Source organism: Lepus europaeus, chromosome 5, assembly GCF_033115175.1.
Source record: "Lepus europaeus isolate LE1 chromosome 5, mLepTim1.pri, whole genome shotgun sequence".
Classification (NCBI taxonomy): domain Eukaryota; kingdom Metazoa; phylum Chordata; class Mammalia; order Lagomorpha; family Leporidae; genus Lepus; species Lepus europaeus.
In genome coordinates this window covers 139,468,725-139,489,117 of record NC_084831.1, presented here as the reverse complement: position 1 = coordinate 139,489,117, position 20,393 = coordinate 139,468,725, and the positions used below count along the sequence as shown (strand labels likewise).

The window sequence follows — 20,393 nt, the reverse complement described above, 5'->3', positions numbered from 1 at the left end:
GATGGCCCAACACCTTGGGCTCTTGTACCCTCATGAGAGACTTGGAAGAAGCTCCTGGCTCCTGGATATGGATTGGCCCCACTCCTGCTGTCGGGCCCACTTGTGGATGGAAGACCTCTCTCTCTCTCTCTCTCTCTCTCTCTCTCTCTCTCTCTGGCTTTCAAATAAATAAATAAACCTTTAAAAAAAACTACAGTAGAAGCTCTTAAAAATAGTCAAGGAAAATAAATTTGGTGTCTTTAAGAGATATGTACTCACAAATTTGTTTCAGTATTATCCACAATAGCCAAGAAGTAGAAATCACCCAACTATTCATAAGCAGGTGAACGGATTTTTTTAATGGAAAGCCAAGATATCATGGGAAAAAAAAGACCTAAATGAATGATCTCTGTGAGTGAGATCCCAGTGGAAAGAACAGGGCCATCAAAGAAGGAGGTACCCTTCTCCGAAGGGAGGAGAGAACTTCCACTTTGACTATGACCCTATCGGAATAAGATCAAAGTCAGCAAACTCTAAAGGCTTCCATAGCCCTGGCAACTCATGACTAGAGCCTAGGGAGATTACTGACGCCATGAACAGGAGTGTCAAATTGTTAAATCAGCAACAGGAGTCACTGTGTACTTGCACCCCATGTGGGATCCATCCCTAATGTGTCGTCTAAAGCGAAGTGATGCTATAACTAGTACTGAAACAGTATTTTTATACTTTGCGATTCTGTGTGGGCACAAACTGATGAGGTCTTTACTAATTATATACTGAATTGATCTTCTGTATATAAAGAGAATTGGAAATGAAAAAAAAACAACCTGGTGTTAAAATGGAAATGGCATAGAAAATTAATTAATTTGAAAAAAAAATATGTAGGATCTCTTTAATGTGCTGTACATTGCTATTTAATGCTATAATTAGTAATCCAATGGTAGTTTTTTTCACTTTATGTTGCTATATGGGCAAAATGTTGAAATCTTTACCTAATATATACTAAACTGATCTTCTGTATATAAAGAGAATTGAAAATGAATCTTTACATGAATGGAAGGGGAGAGGGAGCGGGAAGGGGGAGGGTTGCGGGCGGGAGGGAAGTTGTGGGAGGGGGGAAGCCATTGTAACCCATAAGCTATACTTTGGAAATTTATATTCATTAAGTAAAAGTTTAATAAAAAAGTGGTATATATTCATTGTACAGAAGAGCAATTATTCAGCTTTTCAAAAAATAGGAGATCCTGTCATTTACAACACTATCAGTAAACTGGAGTACATTGTGCTGAGTGAAATAAATTAAGTGCAGAAAGAGAAACACTGCATGATCTCATTTAGGCATGGAACCTAAAATAGTTGAACTCATAAAGCAAAAAATAAATTTTGGTTTCTAGGAACTGAGGGAGTAGAAAAGGGGGTGTGTTGCTCAAGAGGTACAAAGATTTGGGTTTTTTAAAGATTTATTTATTTTACTTGAGAGTCACACACAGAGAAGGAGAGAGAGAGAGAGAGAGAGAGAGAGAGAGAGATCTTCCATCTGCTTGTTTCTGTGGAAAGAATAAATTCTGGAGATCTGAGATGTAGTCTTGTGACTGTAGTTAAAATTTCTGTGTTGTATCTTTGAGATTTTCTAAGAAAGTAATTCTTTTTAAAAATTTTTATTAATATAAAGAGAACAGATTTTATGCATTCCATAAGTACAGCTCCAAAAAGACAACCACACTTCCCTCACTTCTTTGTTCCCTCAATCCCACCTCCCTCCCCTCTCTTCATCAGTTTTTGCAAAAACACAATTTTAATCCTCTCTATATATTCTCAGGCTTAATTCACCACTAATCATAATATTTAACAGGTAAAAAGTAAGAAGAACATAGTCCCACAGGAGTATAAACAAGGAATGAATGACTTTTCATGCACCAAAAAAGATTATAAAAAGGTAAATATGTGAAGAATATAGCAATGATTTTGATTTAATCATTTCAAGATATGTGTGTGTGTCTCATATCATAAAGTATAAGCAGATGTAATTTTTTTTCAATTTTACCTTAATAAAACTTGTGCATTGGGGAGATATAATCACAGCAAATATACAATTACCACATTAACAAATCATAGTATAATAAAGAGAAAGAATAAAATACATTACTCCTTTCACCTCTGCCAGCTTTTAAAAAGTATCTTCTTAATCCGGTTAAAGACTTCTTCAGGTACATTATGCTCAACTTCTTCCATTATATTTTTAAGTTCGTTATTATATTTCAACTTTACATCTTTTATTTTTTCAGCTTTTTCTTGCTCTGATTTAAGACTACGATCATCTTCTATACGTCTAATTTCATTCTTTAACCTATCATCAAACATTGCCTTCAAAACTGCTGCTTGTTGTTTCAGTGTCTCCACTGTGTCCTTGTATATGTCCACAGAAAAATATTCCGTTCCGTTTCCCCGTGCCATCTTCTCTATCATATCCACCAGCTCCTGCACCTGACCCTCCTTCTCAGCCTTGTCTGCCTTGTTGCTAATGGCGTAGCAGCGGCCCCCGCACTCCTGGATGACGCTCTTCAGGTTCACATCTGCATTCGCTATAAAGTCATCCAGGGACCGATCCTCCAGCTCTTCTCTGCGGGTAAACAAGATGATCATGTGCTTCATCGCTGACTCCCCAAAGACAGCCTTGATCAGTGCAACAGTGTTCTGTTCTTCTTGCGTGTAGCGGCCCAGCGGCATAACCAGGAGAATGGCGTGAGGCCCTGGGCGGGAGAGGAGGACGCACTTGCTGATTTCTTTGCAGGTTTTATCCAGTTTCTCCTTAGTGTCAAAGAGCCCCGGGGTGTCAACAACAAGGAGTTCTGTCCCTTTCCTCTCCCGGGATGCTTTTTGACAGGTCTCGGTAAGGGATTGGGCACTTAGTCCAGCCTTGAAGACTTTGCCCCCAAGGATGGTGTTTGCTGTCGCACTTTTCCCACTTCCGGTTTTCCCTACCAGAACGATCCTCAAAGCACTATTTTGAAGGCCAGCCATGTCTATGTAAGGATGCTCGGGAACTTGGGCACATATAGACCTTAAGGAAGGAAGGGAAGGAAAAAAGGCCAATTTAGGTGAGTAGAAATTGTTCCCAATCCTTTTTTCTTGTCGTTGCTGAAAATCTTATGCATAGTCACCTCAGTGAAGACAGAAAGATGAAGCAGCCCAATTACTAAGGAAGAAATATTAGTGTAAAGAATTCTCCAGATTGAGAGGAGGAGAGGCAAGATGGCGGAATAGGAAGGGAGCACATTGATAGTTCAGCAAGACACACAGGAAATAAAAGTGGAGATACTGCAGGGTCAAGGAAGAGTAGGGGAAGAAACAGCAGCGGAAACTCTTCCGGAACTAGTGATTCACAGTGGACCTGCGTGGAGAGCGTGGGAGCCCAAGTTTGGGACACCAGCGGCAGACTCAACACACCAGCGCTGGAACGCGAGATGAGCCGAACCTCAATAGCCTGAGACACCAGCGGGCAAGCGGAAAGAGGAAACTAGAGGGAACGAGGCTTGAAACTCCGTGGGGAAAAATTCAGGCTAACTAGAAGAGAGAGAGGAAAAAAAAAAAGTGACCGATACGGACACAAGTTTCTCTCTCTCCACTCACCCCTCAAAGGCGAGCAAGACAAAGAGCAGGTGCCATTTTGGACACACGTCATAAGCAGGGCGACCTCAGGTCTGCACCGGCCCTGAGCCTAGCAGAAAAACCTGACTCTGGGGGGAGGGGTGAAATAACAGGAGATTAGCATCTAACTTGGCAATCCAGTGGGAGACTGCAGGAGAATTGGAGCCCACACAGAGGGCAGCAGAGATTCCCTGTGTGGTCCTTGGGAAAGAGCTTCCCATCTCTGGCTCCTGTGGGTATATCATTCGCCTGCTAACTACCTCCAATTACATTCAGCTGTGCGGAATTACTTCCCTTTTGAATCAAAAAAAAAAAAGAGAGAGAGAGAGACATTTACCACGCCTAACCTGGGAGTGTCATCTTTGACACACCCTCAACCCTGAGGAACCAAACACAGCTCTCAGTCCACACTTATCTCAAGCCTCTAAGGCTCCACCAAAAGCAGACAGTCCACTTAATATAGAGCCATAGTGTAACAAGAAAAAACACCACAGTGAAGAAACCAAATATCTCCAACATGCCATACAACAAACGCAAAAACCGAGGTAACAAGAACAAGGAAGACACTATGACGCCCCCAAATGAAAAAGACACCCCAATTCAAGATTATGAAGATGATGAGATCGAAGAAATGCAAGAAGCGGATCTCAAAAAATTGATAAGAACATTAAGAAGTTCTCAAAAACAAATTCTTGAACTACAGAAATCCTTAATGGACAAGATAGAAAATCTCTCTCGTGAAAATGAAATATTAAGGAGGAATCAAAATGAAATGAAACAACTAGTAGAACATGAAACTATGATAGTGACAAAAAACCACAATGAAATGAAGAACTCAATAGATCAAATGACAAACACATTAGAGAGCCTTAAAAACAGAACGGGTGAAGCAGAAGAGAGAATATCAGACTTAGAAGACAGGGAACAGGAAAGGAAACAGGCAAACCAAAGAAAAGAAGAAATTAGAAATCTAAAAAATATTGTCGGGAATCTACAGGATACTATTAAAAAAACCTAATATTCGGGTTCTAGGAGTTCCTGAAGGCATGGAGAGGAAGAAAGGATTAGAAGGCATTTTCAGTGAGATACTAGCAGAAAATTTCCCAGGTTTGGAGAAGGACAGAGGCATCTTAGTACAGGAAGCTTATAGAACCCCTAATAAACATGACCAAAAGAGATCCTAACCACGACACGTCGTAATCAAACTCACCACAGTGAAACATAAAGAAGATTCTAAAAGGTGCAAGAGAGAAACATCAGATTACTCTCAGAGGATCTCCAATTAGACTCACAGCAGACTTCTCATCAGAAACCCTACAAGCTAGAAGGGAATGGCGAGATATAGCCCAGGTGCTAAGAGAGAAAAACTGCCAGCCCAGAATATTATATCCTGCAAAGCTCTCATTTGTGAATGAAGGTGAAATTAAGACTTTTCCTAGCAAACAGAAACTGAAAGAATTTGTTGCCACTCATCCTGCCCTGCAAAAGATGCTTAAAGATGTGTTACATACAGAAACACAGAAACACGGTCACCAATATGAAAGAAGGTAAAGGTAGGAAACCTCACAGCAAAAGATCACAGGAAGCTCAATTTCTCTTTGACATAGAATTAAACTCTGATGCTCTGTTAAAGCAATGTGTTAAAGTAATCTAAAAACAAAAAGCAATTCAAATCAATTGGCAATCTACAAAAAGAGTTAAAGATTTTAAAAGCTATTATTAAAATTGCTATATTGGTCTATTATGCTATGTTATATGTGTGTACATATTGTATGTCCACATAGGAAATTTTATTAAGAGTTTTATTTTAAATGGCTTATAGATAAGATTGTCCATAAATTTAAGCTGCTAAAATCAATCAAAGATACATTTTAATTTGTGTGACCTGAATCTGTGTATCATGTTTTAAACTTGTTGGTAGAAAGAAACTAAAAACATTTTATATGGTTGTGCTTATGTTTACTGGCTAATCAAACTACACCATGTTAGATATTTAAGAGGTGTTTTCAAATACATGATTCTTAAAATTTATAGAAGGCATTGGACCTTCTGGTAAATGTTTTCTTAAGTTGTTATCTAATGGTTGAAACGGTTTGCTAAGTATTCATATGATATTGCTATTGTCAGCAAGCGATCTAGGACTTGCTCCCTCATTTCTCTATTCTAAGCCCAACTTGTACTTTCATTTCTCTATTCTCTTCAAGGTAGGAAACTAATTCTATTATGAAGGAATCTGTAGGAAGTACAATTTAATCTTTAGACCTTATAAAAGAGATGGCTAACATTTTTCTGTAATAGCATAGCCAAAATAAGAGCTTAAATAATAATCTCATAGCTAGATTTACTTCGCCATCAGTGAAGTATACAGTAAGTAGAAAAAATCTCCCTTTCAGACCAAAGGGAAAGAAAGTTTTAAAGTGAGAATATAATTTTCCTCATGGGCATTGTCTACCTTAGAAAAAGTACTACAGAACATGCCTGTGACTATAGACTTGTAGTTCAGGCCACCGAAGATTAGAGATGGGACATGGGCACTCCCTTGACTTGCATCCTCTGGTCTGCTTTAACCAAAACCAGGAGGAAAAGAAAGCTAGGCATCAGAAGCAATGGGTGGCAGGCCTATTAATGGCTGATCTGTACAGTGATCTGCCCTCAAGGAGACCCAACAGGCCAGTCCACTGCAGTGGCTTTCAATGTGGTAAGCCTGGGCTTCAGCAGAAGTCAGCTTGTGAAGAGCCCTGGCAGCTCTGCCAAGAGTTGGATCACTGGAAATGGACCTGCCCTGGAGCTGAAGGATGCCCAGGTCAGAGCCACAGATCTTACTGGCTCTAAGCTGAAAAGCCCTTCACTCAGCCCAACTTCCAAAGTGACCACTGCAGCTGAGGGTATGGTCAAGTAGGGTCAGCAACATTGCAGGCAGAACTGTAAATTTCTTTTTAGAGATGCCACCTGCCTTTACCTGGCCAGCTCTCCTCCCAGGCCAGCCAAGTAATGAAAGTCAACAGAGTGCCTTCCCCTAGGAGGTTCACACCTCCCTTAGGATGTACCCCATGTGAAGAGATAGATAGGTCTGGGCCTCTTAACTTACAAGGCCTAAAGCCCACCAGATTATTATCAAGCCCCTTCTATCAGGTTCTATTTGCCTCTCAATCAGAAAACTTAATTGTAGCTTAGACAGCACCTTTCTTAGCTCCTCTAATAATGACTCTGTCCTTTGTTCTAGACCCTGTCTAGCGTACTTGGGCCTCATTCCTTCGTAATCATAACCTCTACTCTACCACCAATGGCTCTACTCCCAACCTGTGTGTACTGATGGTCCTCTTCCCCACTTAATGCTGTATAACTGTTCAAACCTGGTAAATGCCACTCTTAGGATCATTGGTTGCTATCCTCACTCTGTCTTTTATGACCTTGTCTAAATATGATCAGAGTCGGCAAACTTGGAAGGCTTCCATAGCCTTGGCAACTCATGACGACAGCCTAGGATGGTTACTGGCGCCATAAACTAGAGTGTCAATTTGTTGGGTCAACAACAGGAGCCACTGTGCACTTGCTCCTCATGTGGGATCTCTGTCCTTAATGTGCTGTACATTGTGATTTAATGCTATAACTAGTACTCAAACAGTATGTTTCACTTTGTGTTTCTATGTGGGTGCAAACTGTTGAAATCTTTATACTAAAGTGATCTTCTGTATATAAAGAGAATTGAAAATGAGTCTTGATGTGAATGGAAGGGGAGAGGGAGCGGGAGAGGGGAGGGTTGTGGGTGGGAGGGAAGTTATGGGAGAGGGAAGCCATTGTAATCCATAAGCTGTACACTGGAAATTTATATTCATTAAATAAAAGTTTAAAAATAAGTAAAAAAAAAAAAAGAATCCTCCAACAAAAGAGTATCAGGTCCAGATTGTTTGACAAGGAAACCATATTAAAATTTTAAATATCATAGTTTCAATACTACCTAAACTGTTCATGACTGTATAGTAAGCAAAGCAGTATTCTTTGAATCAAATATGATATTGATTCTAAAAATTGATAAACATTTCACCAGTAAAGAAGCTACGCATGTGTTTCATTTGTAATATTGATACAAAAATCCAGTTAAATTATGAAACATTAATGAATAATATACTTTGATTAGGTGTGGTTTATTTAAGAATTATAAGGGTGGGCCGGCACCGTGGCTCAACAGGCTAATCCTCCGCCTTGCGGCGCCAGCACACCGGGTTCTGGTCCCGGTCAGGGCACCGATCCTGTCCCGATTGCCCCTCTTCCAGGCCAGCTCTCTGCTGTGGCCAGGGAGTGCAGTGGAGGATGGCCCAAGTCCTTAGGCCCTGCACCCCATGGGAGACCAGGATAAACACCTGGCTCCTGCCATCGGATCAGCGCGGTGCGCTGGCCGCAGCGCGCCAGCCCCGGCGGCCATTGGAGGGTGAACCAACGGCAAAGGAAGACCTTTCTCTCTGTCTCTCTCTCTCACTGTCCACTCTCCCTGTAAAAAAAAAAAAAGAATTATAAGGGTGGCTCAATATGATAAAATGGATTGTTACAACACATCCTATCAATACCTTAATAAGAGAATTATCTAAAAATGTCCAGTTGATTGAATTTAAAATTTATTTGTGTTTGAAGCATTTTATAAACTGTCAATTAATACATAATTCTTTAACATGATTTATGTAAATATATATTTTAAAACTTTTGTCATTAATTTTTGGTCGCCTGTATTTCAGAAAGCTGACAATAAAGTTCATTTAGATGACAGACCTGTTTTACCAGCAAGAAAAACATCGTGACTACTGTAATTAAAGAACTGTGATGAATACAGATAGAATGAGGAGAAGGAAACAGAAGACTCACAAATAGACTGTTGTTCCTAATGTATTTGCCTATATTCAATTCAGCTATGCTACATTTACATTCTGTAAAGTAGTATATCATATCAGTGGAGTAAAGACAATTTTATAAGAAAATTGGGATAATTGTATAATCATGGAAACAAAAAAATTGCAACCATTTCCTCATACCATTCAATTTAAAAATAGATGAGTTATAAATGTAAAAGAGCTATATAAATTACTAAAAAATCTATAAATTCTTTGTGCCTGGGGGTGATAGACTAAAATGGTGAGGAAGGAAAAAGATATTTGATGCTAACAGAAAGCAAAAGTAGACAGATGTTGCCATTATAATATCAGACAAAATATACTTTAACACAAACCTGTTAAAAAAGACAAAGAAGGGCATTATGTGATGATTAAGGGATCAATTCAACAGGAATATGTGACTATAATAAAAGTATATGCACCTAATGCCAGGTGGCAAAGTATTTAAAAGAAAAATTAATGAATCTAAATAGAAACATAAACTCCAATACAATAGTAATGGTGGCCTTCAACACTTCACTTTCATCAATTGACAGACCAACAAGACAGAAAATCAACAAACAACAGTGCTGATCTACACTATGGACCAAATGGAACTAATTGATATCTGGAGAACCTTTCATTAAAAAGCTACAGAATAGGATAGACCATATGCTAGGCCATAAAGTGAATCTCAGCAAATTAAAACAATGAAATTTTTACCTTTTACCTTTTCTGTCCACAATGGAATGAAGTTGAAAATTAACAACTCAAGAATCTCTAGAAAATGTGTAAACACATGAAGACTGAACAGTATGCTCCTGAATGAAGAATGGGTCATAGAAGAAAAAAATCAAGGGAGAAATTAAAAATTCCTGGAAATGAACATATATGACAATACAACATATAAAAATTTAGGGGACACAGCAAAAGCAGCATTAAGAAGGAAACTTATAACAAACAATTGGTCACTACATCAAGAAATTAGAAAGTTATCAAAGACATAAGCTCTCAGTGCATCTCAAGGACCTAGAAAAACAACAAAAAACTAAACTCAAAATTATTAAGAGTAAAGAAAAATTAAAATTAGAGAAACAGCCTGGAATTGGTGTAGAAGTAGACATGTAGATCAATGGAACAGAATAGAAACTCTAGAAATTAAAACATGCAACTGCAATCAACTAATCTTTGACAAAGGAAATAAAATGAATGCTTGGAGAACGGGCAGTCTCTTCAACAAATGGTGCTGGGAAAATTGGATCTATACATGCAGGAGTATGAATCAAGACCCCTACCTTACACCTCATAAAAAAATCAACTTAAAATGGATCAAGGATCTATATCTATGACATGTTACCACCAAATTATTAGAGGATAACATTGGGGAAACTCTGCAAAACATTGGCATAGGAAAAGACTTCTTAGAAAAGACCCCAGACACACAGTCAGTCAAAACCAAAGAAGACAAATGAGATTACATCAAACTGAGGAGCTTCTGCACTGCAAAGGAGACACTCAGCAAACTGATGAGGTAAGTGACAGAACAGGAGAAAAACTAGCAAACTATGAAACTGATAAAGGATTAATATCCAGAATCTATAAAAAGCTCAAGGAATTCAACAACAACAAAACAATCCAATTAATCAATACACAAAAACTTGAACAGGTATTTTTCAAAAGAGAAAATTCAAATATCCAACAGACACATTAAAAATCACTCAAGATTGCTCATCAGGAAAATACAAATAAAAAAGACAGTGAAGTTTTACCTCGTCCCAGTTAGAATGGCCATCATCCTAAAATAAAAAAAATACATTCTGGCAAGGATGTGGGGAAAAGGGCACCCTAATACACTGTAAGTGAGAATGTAAACTAGTATAGCCATTGTGGAAAACAGTATGGACATACCTCAGAAAGCTGAAAATAGCTATACCATATGACCCAGCAATCTTACTCGTGGTAATTTACACAAAAAAATGAAATCAGCATACGAAACAGTAATCTGAAGCTCCATGTTTATTGCAACGGAGTTTACAATAGCTAAGATATGGAATCAACCTAGATACTCATCAACTGATGACTGGATAAAGAAATAGTTTATGTGTGTGTGTGTTTGTGTTTGTGTATTCGTATGTGTTTGTATGTGCGTTTATTATGGATTAATTCAGCCATAAAAAAATGAAGTACTGCCTTTTGCAACAAACAGGATGCAATTGGAAACCATTACACTTAGTGAAATAAGCCAGCCCCACTCAAAAAGGCAAATCCCATATGTTTTCCCTGGTCTGTGGTAACTAATAGAGTATCAAACAATGTTATATATAGGAGCATAAATGACATTTTGAGATTCAGTTATTGTTTATAGTCCTTGCATCTTCTGTTAGGAGCAATATTTTTCCTTACTATTTGGTGGACACTTTACTTAGCTTAGGGTTAATCTTATGAGTATAAAGTAAACTGAAAGTAGATCACTGCAACAAATGAAGAGATAGATTAAAAAGAGGAAGAAGGAAAAAGGATGGGAATAGGGCAAGAGGGAGGGTATTATGGGAAGTATCACTATGCTCCCAAAGCTGTATATTTGAAATACATGAAATCTGTAAAATAAAATAAGGCTTAAAATAAAATGTAACAAAATTCATTGAGAAACAAACCCCAAAATGGACTAAAACGAAAGACAAAGACAGATTTATTTGATTAAATAAAAATTTAAAATAATATAATAAGCAAAAAAACATAATTGACACTTAAAATGCGAATACCAAACTAAGGAAATTGTTTTATCAAATTTATAGCAAGCATATTTTTTGCTTTTATACAAAGAATATCTAATAGTAGAAAAACCAAAGACTGACAACTTCATAGAAAGTTGAGCAAGTAATATGAATGTGCATTTCAAAGAAGACATGAAAATATCCCTGGGATATATAGAATTATATTCAATAAATCATAATAAAGAAAAAATGAAAAACAAGTCAATCTACTCTTTCTCAAGTATGGTATGACAAAGTTCAAAGGTTTGTCAATACAACCTGTTGGGAAAGGCATGGCGAAATAGATCATCTCCAGTGAATAGTGAGAATGGAAAAGTAGCCCAACACCTACAGAAAAGTTAAAGATATCTTTCAAAATTGCGTATGCATTTATTCTTTGATTATCAATCCAAATTTTAAGACTTACTTGAAAGCTACACAGAAAAAAATACAAAGGATATATGAAGGTACCTCAAATAATTCATAGAAAATGGAATTAAAATACATTGATATCGATGGGATTTCAATTTCAAAAAATTGAAATCAATGTACACTTTTTTTGAAACCATTACACTTAGTGAAATAAGCCAGCCTAAGGTAACTGTGCATATAGTTACTGGGCAGAGCAAGGATTTGATGTGAAGTCCATTGACTCCCCTCCATTCACTAGTAACCTTCTTCACCACCCCTGCATCTTGGGTTCTTCTAAGTCCATGAGTGTAAGCATCATTTTACATCTTATCCAGGATAGAATTTGGGTGGATAGTGGGGTATCCACACTGTCTCTAGAAGGGCGAACTGGGAACAAGTCTGTGACAGGCAGGGCCAGTAGGAGGGCCTCAGTGCCTCAGTGGACTTTCCTCCATAGCGACAAGCCAACATTGAGAGGCAAAGTCAGAAAAAATATCCTTTAAGAACTTTCTCAGAATACCCAGAGGACCTGCAGCTAACAGAAGGGTGCACAAGCGAGGAAAGCATGGACTTCAGATGTGGTCAGACCAGAGCTAGAACGTCTAAAATATGCCTTAAGTTCTTTGATAGTCATCTCCTCTGTGATGATAAAACCTACTGGGCATGACGTGAGGCCTTCCTAGAGGAGCTTCTGCAGATGTGCTGCAGAGCACAGCACCCACTGATTGCAAAAGTGGTTGCTACAAAATACCATTGGCATGTGAACACACACACATCAAAAACACTGAAGAACTGAAAACCATATTGCTCCCTTGGCATTTATCAGATTGAACTACTTCATGTAGCCTGAGAAAGAAATGTGTGGTAGGAAGGTTGAGAAAGTAACTAATCTGCTCCCATAGCACTCCCTCCTCCAGTTCACAAGTTGCATTGTTAAGGACACAGCTTATGTCTGCTACCTGTTGGAAAATAGTGTGCAAACTAAATTTTATCATCTTCTATCATCAGTGACCTGGGTAAGACATGGAGAATGACCAAACCCTGGGATTCTGATTTTCTTTTCGAGTAAAAAGCAAGATTTAGATTGTCCTAAATAATTTTCCAGCTCTAAAAATTTGCCATAACAGCACTTACCTTCCTATTAAGATTGCCAAGCGATTTTAAGTGTTTATCACCACAGCCATTAGGAAAGGCACCCTATTCAGCAAAAGTTTGTCCTGTTAAATATGAGATATATGAACACCATGATAGAAAAATACCTTACTCCCTCCCTCCCACCCATCTGTTACCACCTTGGAAACATCCTTTGAATAGTGTATTACCTATTGCCACAGTATATTTTCCCTCCTTAGATCAGAATCCACCCCCCCCAACCCTGCCAAGTGCCCTGTTCCTACTGCCCCTCCCAGCTCTGTCATTCTGGGTCTTCTTCTCAGACAGGCTCACCTTCTTTTGAACAGGCTGGCGAGTTCTCAGGTTTCTCCAGAGAGGCTGTTTTAGCTGGTGCTGCTGCAGTGACTGCAGGGGAAGTGTTTGCCCTCCCCACAGCCTCTGTATTCAGGAAGCTCAGCTTGGGTGGAGCCAGTGAGGACAGCATTTGCCTTTAAAGAAGCAGAAATATTGCTCCATAATTCGGTAGCTGCTTCAAATTTTCCAAGTTGACACATTATTTCCATGTGCCTGATATAACACCAAAATTTCCAAAGCTAACCTTTCTTTTATTTTTGTTTTGTTGTCTTTATTTAACATTTATTTAATAAATATAAATTTCCAAAGTACAATTTTTGGATTATAGCAGTTTTTCCCCTCCATAACCTCCCTCCCAACTGCAACCATCCCATCTCCCACTCCCTCTCCCACCCCATTCTTCATCAAGATTCATTTTCAATTATCTTTATATACAGAAGATCAACTTAGTATATACTAAGTAAAGATTTCAACAGCTTGTAGCCACACAGAAACACAAAATATAAAGTACTGTTTGAGTACTAGTTATAGTGTTAATTCATATAGTACAACACATTAAGGACAGAGATCCTACATGGGGAGTAAGTGCAGTGACTCCTGTTGTTTATTTAACAATTGACACTCTTATTTATGGCGTAAGTAATCACCCAAGGCTCTTGTCATGAGTTGCCAAGGCTATGGAAGCCTCTTGAGTTCGCCAACTCTGATCTTATTTAGACAAAGCCATAGTCAAAGTGGAAGTTCTCTCCTCCCTTCAGAGAAAGGTACCTCCTTTTTTAATGGCCCATTCTTTCCAGTGGGATCTCACTCACAGAGATCTTTTATTTAGGTCATTTGTATTTCAGGCATGGAAAACTAACCTTTCTTAGAGTGACAGTAATGGATCCAAAAGGGCCCAATTCAGTGACCCAAATATTATCCAGAAAGCAAGTCACAGTATCTGATGATCATTCCTGGATGCAGAAGGAGACTGAGGGATGGTCTGGGGAGGAAGGAACATAGGCATGTACCTTGGTGTTTCCAAGCATAGAGCTGAGTGTATTTTTTGGTGATTGTGTTCTTAGGTTTTCTTACTTACTACAGTTTTTCAGGAAGGTCTCAACTTACTTGTGTAAAAATTAACAGCACTGAGTACAAAACTGAAAGGGTCTAATAATGAGAAACCAATAAAAAATTTAAAAAGGTAGATGAAGCCTGTAAAAACCATAGCCATTGACCATAGAGCTTCTTGAATTTTTTTTTTAATTTTTATTAATTTTTTTATTTATATAAATGGGACAAATTTCATCTATTTCATACATTAGATTTTTTTTAAAGATTAATTTTTTTTTTACTTGAGAGGCAGAGAAAGAGAGATAAAGAGAGAAATAGAGGTCTTCCATCCACTGGCTCACTCTCCAGATGGTCGCATTAGCCAGAGCTGTGCCGATCCAAAGCCAGGAGCCAGGAGCTTCTTTTGGGTCTCCAACATGGGTACAGGGGCCCATGGGTACAGGGGCCCAAGGACTTAGGCCAACTCCTACTGCTTTCCCAGGCCATAGCAGAGAGCTAGATTGGAAGTGGAGCTGCCCAGAATTGAACCAGAGTCTATATGGGATGCTGGCACCACAGGCAGCAGCTTTGCCCCCATACATTTGGTTTTAAGAACGTAATGACACTTCCCACTCCTTCCTCCCTCCCTGCATCACTCACACCCTACCCTACCTTCTATTTCATTTCTTATTTTTCTTTTAATTATGTGATAATATACTTCTCCTTTGAAAAAATTTTTACCATGCAACACAGTTGGACACTTTAGGCATAACTAAAACTTACAAGATGTAAGAATATCTTCCACTCAATACACTAAAACAAAGTAAATCTTTGAAAATAAGTTTTACTATTAACTCTCATAATCCAAGTCTTTGACCACATAGGTCCTGCATGGGAAGTTAATGCAGAGTAACTCCTGTTGTTAATATAACAATTAGCATTCTTACGTATGTCATCAGTGATCACCTGACGCTCTTGATATGAACTGCCTAGGCTCTGGAAGCATATTGAATCCACAGGTCCTTCAATAATTTAGACAAGGCCATAAGCAAAGTAAAAGTTCTCTTCTCCCTTTAGAGAAAAGTACATCTTTTTTTGATGGCCACTCCTTTCCATTGGGGTCTCACCTACAGAGATCCTTCATGCAGGGACACTTTTTGCCACAGTATTTGGCTTTCCATGCCTGAAATGCTCTCATTGGCTTTTAAGCCAGACCAAAGTGCCTTAAGGGCTGACTCTGAGATCAGAGTGCAACTTCAAGTGATGGTCTTTCTATGAGTCATCTGTATGGACTCCTTCCTATATTGGAGCAGTCACACCTTTTTGATTCTATTATTACCAAACAATTAATCCTATGTGTGTGATACTACTAATACCTTATCCTATCTAAATTATCTCTTTAATGCTTAATATTATCCTTATAATCACTTTATCACTTTAAATGCTTTTTTTTAACCACCACCCCCTGCTTAGGGGGATTTGTAATCCCATAGCAAGTTTTGAAACTCTACCCTTAGAAGGAAGTCTGCAGGAAATTATGCAGAACTATACAGCTTTACAGTTACAATTTCATACATTTTATAATTACAGCTTAAGGAACATGGTGATTCTTTACATGGTGCCTGCCCTCCTGCCCACGCTTCCACCTCCCTTCCTCCTCCCTCTCTTATTCCTACTCTTATTTTTAACTAAGATCTATTTTCAAATAAGTTTATACACATGTTCTTAACTGTATGTTAAATAAAGAATTCAACAAATAGTATGAAAGAGAAAAAAATACTGTTCCTCAACTGTCAAGGCACACATCGTCAAAAACATTGCATGAGATTATCATGAGGTTCTTTTAAGTGTGAAAATATGCCTGATCTGACAAGTAAAGATGCACTCAGAGAATAAACCCTACTTGTTGTTTTTGCTTCCTTCTATCTCAGGCTTAGATAGGTGTAGATTCCAGTCTGCTCTGGAAATGGGTAATTATCTATTAATTTTGGGTTTTATTTTTTAAAAGATTTATTTATTTATGTGAAATTCAGAGTTACACAGAGAAAGGAGAGGCAGAGAGAGAGAGAGGTCTTCCATCCGATGATTCACTCCCCAGTTGGCTGCAATGGCTGGAGCTGCGCCGATCCAAAGCCAGGATCCAGGAGCTTCTTCCGGGTCTCCCACGCCGGTGCAGGGGCCCAAGGACTTGGGCCATCTTATACTGCTTTCCCAGACCATAGCAGAGAGCTGGGTTGGAAGTGGAGCAGCTGGGACTTAAACCGGTGCCCATATTGGATGCCGGTGCTTCAGGCCAGGGTTTTATTTGAAAGCAGAGAAACACCTCCCATCTGCTGGTTCACTTCCCAACATCAGCCAAGGCTAATGTTGGAGCTAATATTTTTAAACAAAAAGAATGGAATTTCTGTTTGCATCAGTAATGCTGTAAATATAGTTTTGTAAAACTTTGTTTTATTCTTTTGTCAAACCAGTAATTAAGAATGTTATACTAATACAGTTTTAGTGATCTGTGATTACTTTAAAATTTACTGTACATGGATGAAATTGTTATTTTTCCATTCAATTATAGTTTACAGCTATTGTCTATATTCCCATTAAAATATTTTTGCTTTTTATTAAATTTATTATTCCAGGAAGTATTAAGCTTTTTTACTACTGTTAAATTTTAAATATGTTACCTCAAAAATTAGAAAAAAGAATGGAGATGGAAGGAGAGTGGGATGCAGAGTGGGTTAGGGAAGGAGGAAGGAATATCACTATGTTCTTAGAATTTTATCTGTAGATCACACTGAATCTGTTAAAATTAATTAAAATTAAAAGAAAAAAACTTTAAAAAAGAAATCAAGTTCTCACATGTTGAGTGGAATATTTGTAACAAAAAAGGTTCAGGACTGGTTATAAAAGCACACTTGAAGCCAAATCCATCAAGGGAAACATTGATCAAATTCTTATAAAATAGGTAATTGCCTATCCTCCTCAAATGATGATAATTCTTTTCATTCTGTCATTCAGTCTTATTATCAAACAAGCCTCTGCTTTCTTCCAGTGCCTATTTGAAGACTCTGCTATAAAAATTCAGTCAGAATTTGTTTCTGCAGTAGAGAAGTACTGTCTTGGAATCTCATGCAGTGCACTAGGTACTCTGTTCTATAGAAACAAACCCAGTTTGTGCTGTCTTATTTTGGCAGCATGAGCAATAAAGACAGGGTCATGATGAGCATTTTTGAGGGTCTGCTATGTTCAAAGCATTAGTCTTTATGTCATTATATCTTCATTCTTCATAAAATATAAAATGGTATGGACTAGAACTATGACTGGAATTTTAGGTAGGCAGAGCTTGACCAAAACATTGTTTGAATTGTTTTGCAAGAAGAGATAAAGAAAGGAAGGTTGGGTTGGAAATAAAGATTGAGAGAGATTATAAGAATGACTGAATACAAGACCAGGTATGGATTCTAAGTCTCTACAGTGGTTGTCTTCCAAAGATATAAAACTCTTTGCTGGATTGGAAAGGAAGAGAATAGAGATATGTCACTGCCAAATTACAGACACTATCCATTTATTATTACCTATTATGTGTTGAATTTTGTCTCTGAAAAAAGATATGTATCCTAATACTTGAGAACATGACCCTATTTGGAAATACAGTCTTGGTAATATAATCAAGTGAAGATGAGGTTGTTGGGGTGTGCTTTATTCCAGTGATGCTTACCCTTATGAAATGAGTGAAATTTGGACAACTGCATGGAAGAAAACCATGTGACAAGACAGGCACAGATTGGAGTGTTGAATCTGCATACCAAAAAAATACAAACTGTTTCTAGCAACCATCAGATGTTAGAAGGAGGCAAGAAAGGATCTTCCGCTAGGGGGAGGAGAGTATGAGCCTGCTAACACCTTTTTTGGACTTCTCAAGAACTGTGAGATGACACATTTCTGTGGCTGTAAGCTATCAGTTTCTGAAAATTTTCTATAGCAGCACAGGAACCTAATATACTACCTTTCTTTTCACTTCCACTTTTATGCTGCCTGCTTCTTGATTCTTCCTCTTTAACAATCTAATGATTTACTCTGTTGCACTGTGTAATATGAGCAGTGAAAAATCCTTAGAAAAATTTGTTTTACTCAGGATTTTCCAGAGAGACAGAATTAAGCAATTAGAAATATAGATATAGATGGATGGATGTAGGGATGGATAAATGGGTGGGTGGAGATGTAGATAGATATTAAAAGTGATTTACTAAGGGACTTTGTGCATGCAATTATGGAGACTGGAAGTATTTTTCTGGCAATCTGCAATATTGAGAATTTAGGATCCGATGCAAAACTCTGTGCATTCCAAAGGCCTCAGGATCATGGAAGCCAGTGGTGAATCTGAAACTCCAAGACCTGGGAACCAGGTCCAATTTTCTGGGCCCCAGTCAATTGGATAATGTTGGTCCCACGGGGAAAGCAGACCTTCCCCCATGGGCTTGCACACCAATCAGCTCTGGAAACACCTCCAAAGACAAAACCAGAGTGATACTTTACAAGTTCTCTAGGTTTTCCTTAACCAGGTTGAACTGACACCTTTAATGTACCATCAACACATATTTCTCATTCCTCATTCTTCTTCATGAGAAATAAGGATGGTCTTCAGAGGAGCATGAAAGTCCCAGTGATGAGAAGAGAATGTGTAGCTTTCTCAGAAGGCCAGTTCTCACTGCATGAGACGGTTCCTCAAGGACATTTCAGGCCTCAGATTTTCCTGATTCCTAGCTGCCTTCACTTCACTCCCTTTTACTAATTCTGAGTTCAGATCCACTTAATAGAAGGATTTGTTTGTTGTCATCAATTTATGCAGTACTAAAGCAAGAAAGTCATCTCCCTTAATAAGTACTGATAAAATTATGTCCTGATGGATGCAACTAAGGCCTCTTAACTCTTAAGAGGAGCAGGCAGACTCTCAGGGCAGCATGAGCTGAGCAGGTTACAACATCCCCTGTCCATAAAAGCATACACCAGTCTGACCAGCAAGTGCCAACTCATACTCTTACAGAGTACCCAATTTACAGAAAATAATTGTTTCATCATTTAAAGGGGAGGGGGGCATTATCCCTCTAAAAATAAGAAAACATCGACAGATACTTGGTGTGACTCTTACGACTATCAAGTGCCTGGTGCAACTTCTAGCTCGTCTGCTTCCAATCTACCTTCATGCTAATTTGCTCCCTGAGAAGTGACAACTCAAGTACTTGGGTCCCTGCCACCCACAGAGACACCCACATTGAGTACCCTGGCTCCTCCCTTCTGCCTGACCCAGCTTCAGCTGTTGCAAGCATTTTGAGAGAACTCTTCTGTCTCCTATCTCTTCCTCTCTTCCTCCCTCCCTCCCTCTCTTCCTCTCCTTCTCCCTCCCCATCTCCCTCTCTTTCAAATAAAGTAAAAATGTGTTTTAAAATTTGAGTTATTTGATTTACAGAGAGACAGAGAGATAGCATTCTTGCATCTGCTGGCTTACTCCCTAGATGGCTGCATTTGTCAGGGCTGGGCCTGAAAAGTCCAAGGGCCTGGATCTTCTTCCAGGTCTCCCACATGAGCGGCAGGGGTCCAAGCACCTGGACTATCTTTTGTTGATTTTCGCAGGGCATTAGATATGAGCAGCATTGGAAGTGGAGCAGCTGGGAACTGAATCAATGCCCAAATGGGATGCCAGTATTGTAGGAGGTAGCTTTACTCACTGTGCTACAATGTCAACCCCTGAAGATTAATTTTTTTAAAAAATTAGAAATACACGCTTTAATGCATTTAAATATAAGAGTACTTCAAAGATTTTGTTGAGAAAGATACATTTATTGGGATGCAGAAATGCTTTTGAAATGCAAATTTTCATAATGCTTAGAAATACGCATTTTCTACAAACTTTGGGAAGACCCCATATATAAAAAACATTTATCTCTAGGGTACACCAGCAGCACAAGATTACTGAAATTGGTTAGATTTGCATTGAATAGAATCCTTCAGAGCCCAAATGACACTTGTTTTGTTCTGAGAGCCTCAGTAGTACATTTTCAGAACAGCACACCAACACTGGATGTCATCCATGAATATGTGAAGCGTAATGTCTACTGGAAAGTGTTCATGATCTAATTCTGAGGTTTGTGATATCTGTGGATTCAGCAAAAAATTATATTTCTGAACTCTAATATATTTTAAGATAAAAGACAGGGAAGCATCGGATTACCTAAGTTTGATGTGTATA

At 38.5% G+C, this 20,393-nt stretch overlaps 1 protein-coding gene across 2 annotated transcripts; it reads right to left on the bottom strand.

Annotated features, from left to right (window-relative positions):
• Positions 1 to 1,715: 1,715 nt before the first annotated feature.
• LOC133761124 (GTPase IMAP family member 7-like) lies at positions 1,716 to 13,170 on the bottom strand. Of its 2 annotated transcripts, XM_062193789.1 has the most exons (3): positions 13,100 to 13,163; positions 12,788 to 12,870; positions 1,716 to 3,040 (listed from the first exon to the last, which is right to left on the bottom strand). In XM_062193789.1, the coding sequence occupies exon 3, from the start codon at positions 2,998 to 3,000 to the stop codon at positions 2,131 to 2,133; it is 870 nt and encodes a 289-aa protein (XP_062049773.1). In that variant the 5' UTR covers positions 3,001 to 3,040; positions 12,788 to 12,870; positions 13,100 to 13,163; the 3' UTR covers positions 1,716 to 2,130. The 2 variants fall into 2 exon arrangements, with proteins under 2 accessions (XP_062049773.1, XP_062049772.1); XM_062193788.1 differs by lacking the exon at positions 12,788 to 12,870 and having other exon boundaries at positions 13,100 to 13,170.
• Between the last annotated feature and the right edge of the window lie 7,223 nt (positions 13,171 to 20,393).

Coding starts and splice junctions, on each gene's coding strand:
- LOC133761124 (XM_062193788.1), bottom strand. CDS start 3,000: ATGGCTGGCCTTCAAAATAGTGCTTTGAGGATCGTTCTGGTAGGGAAA.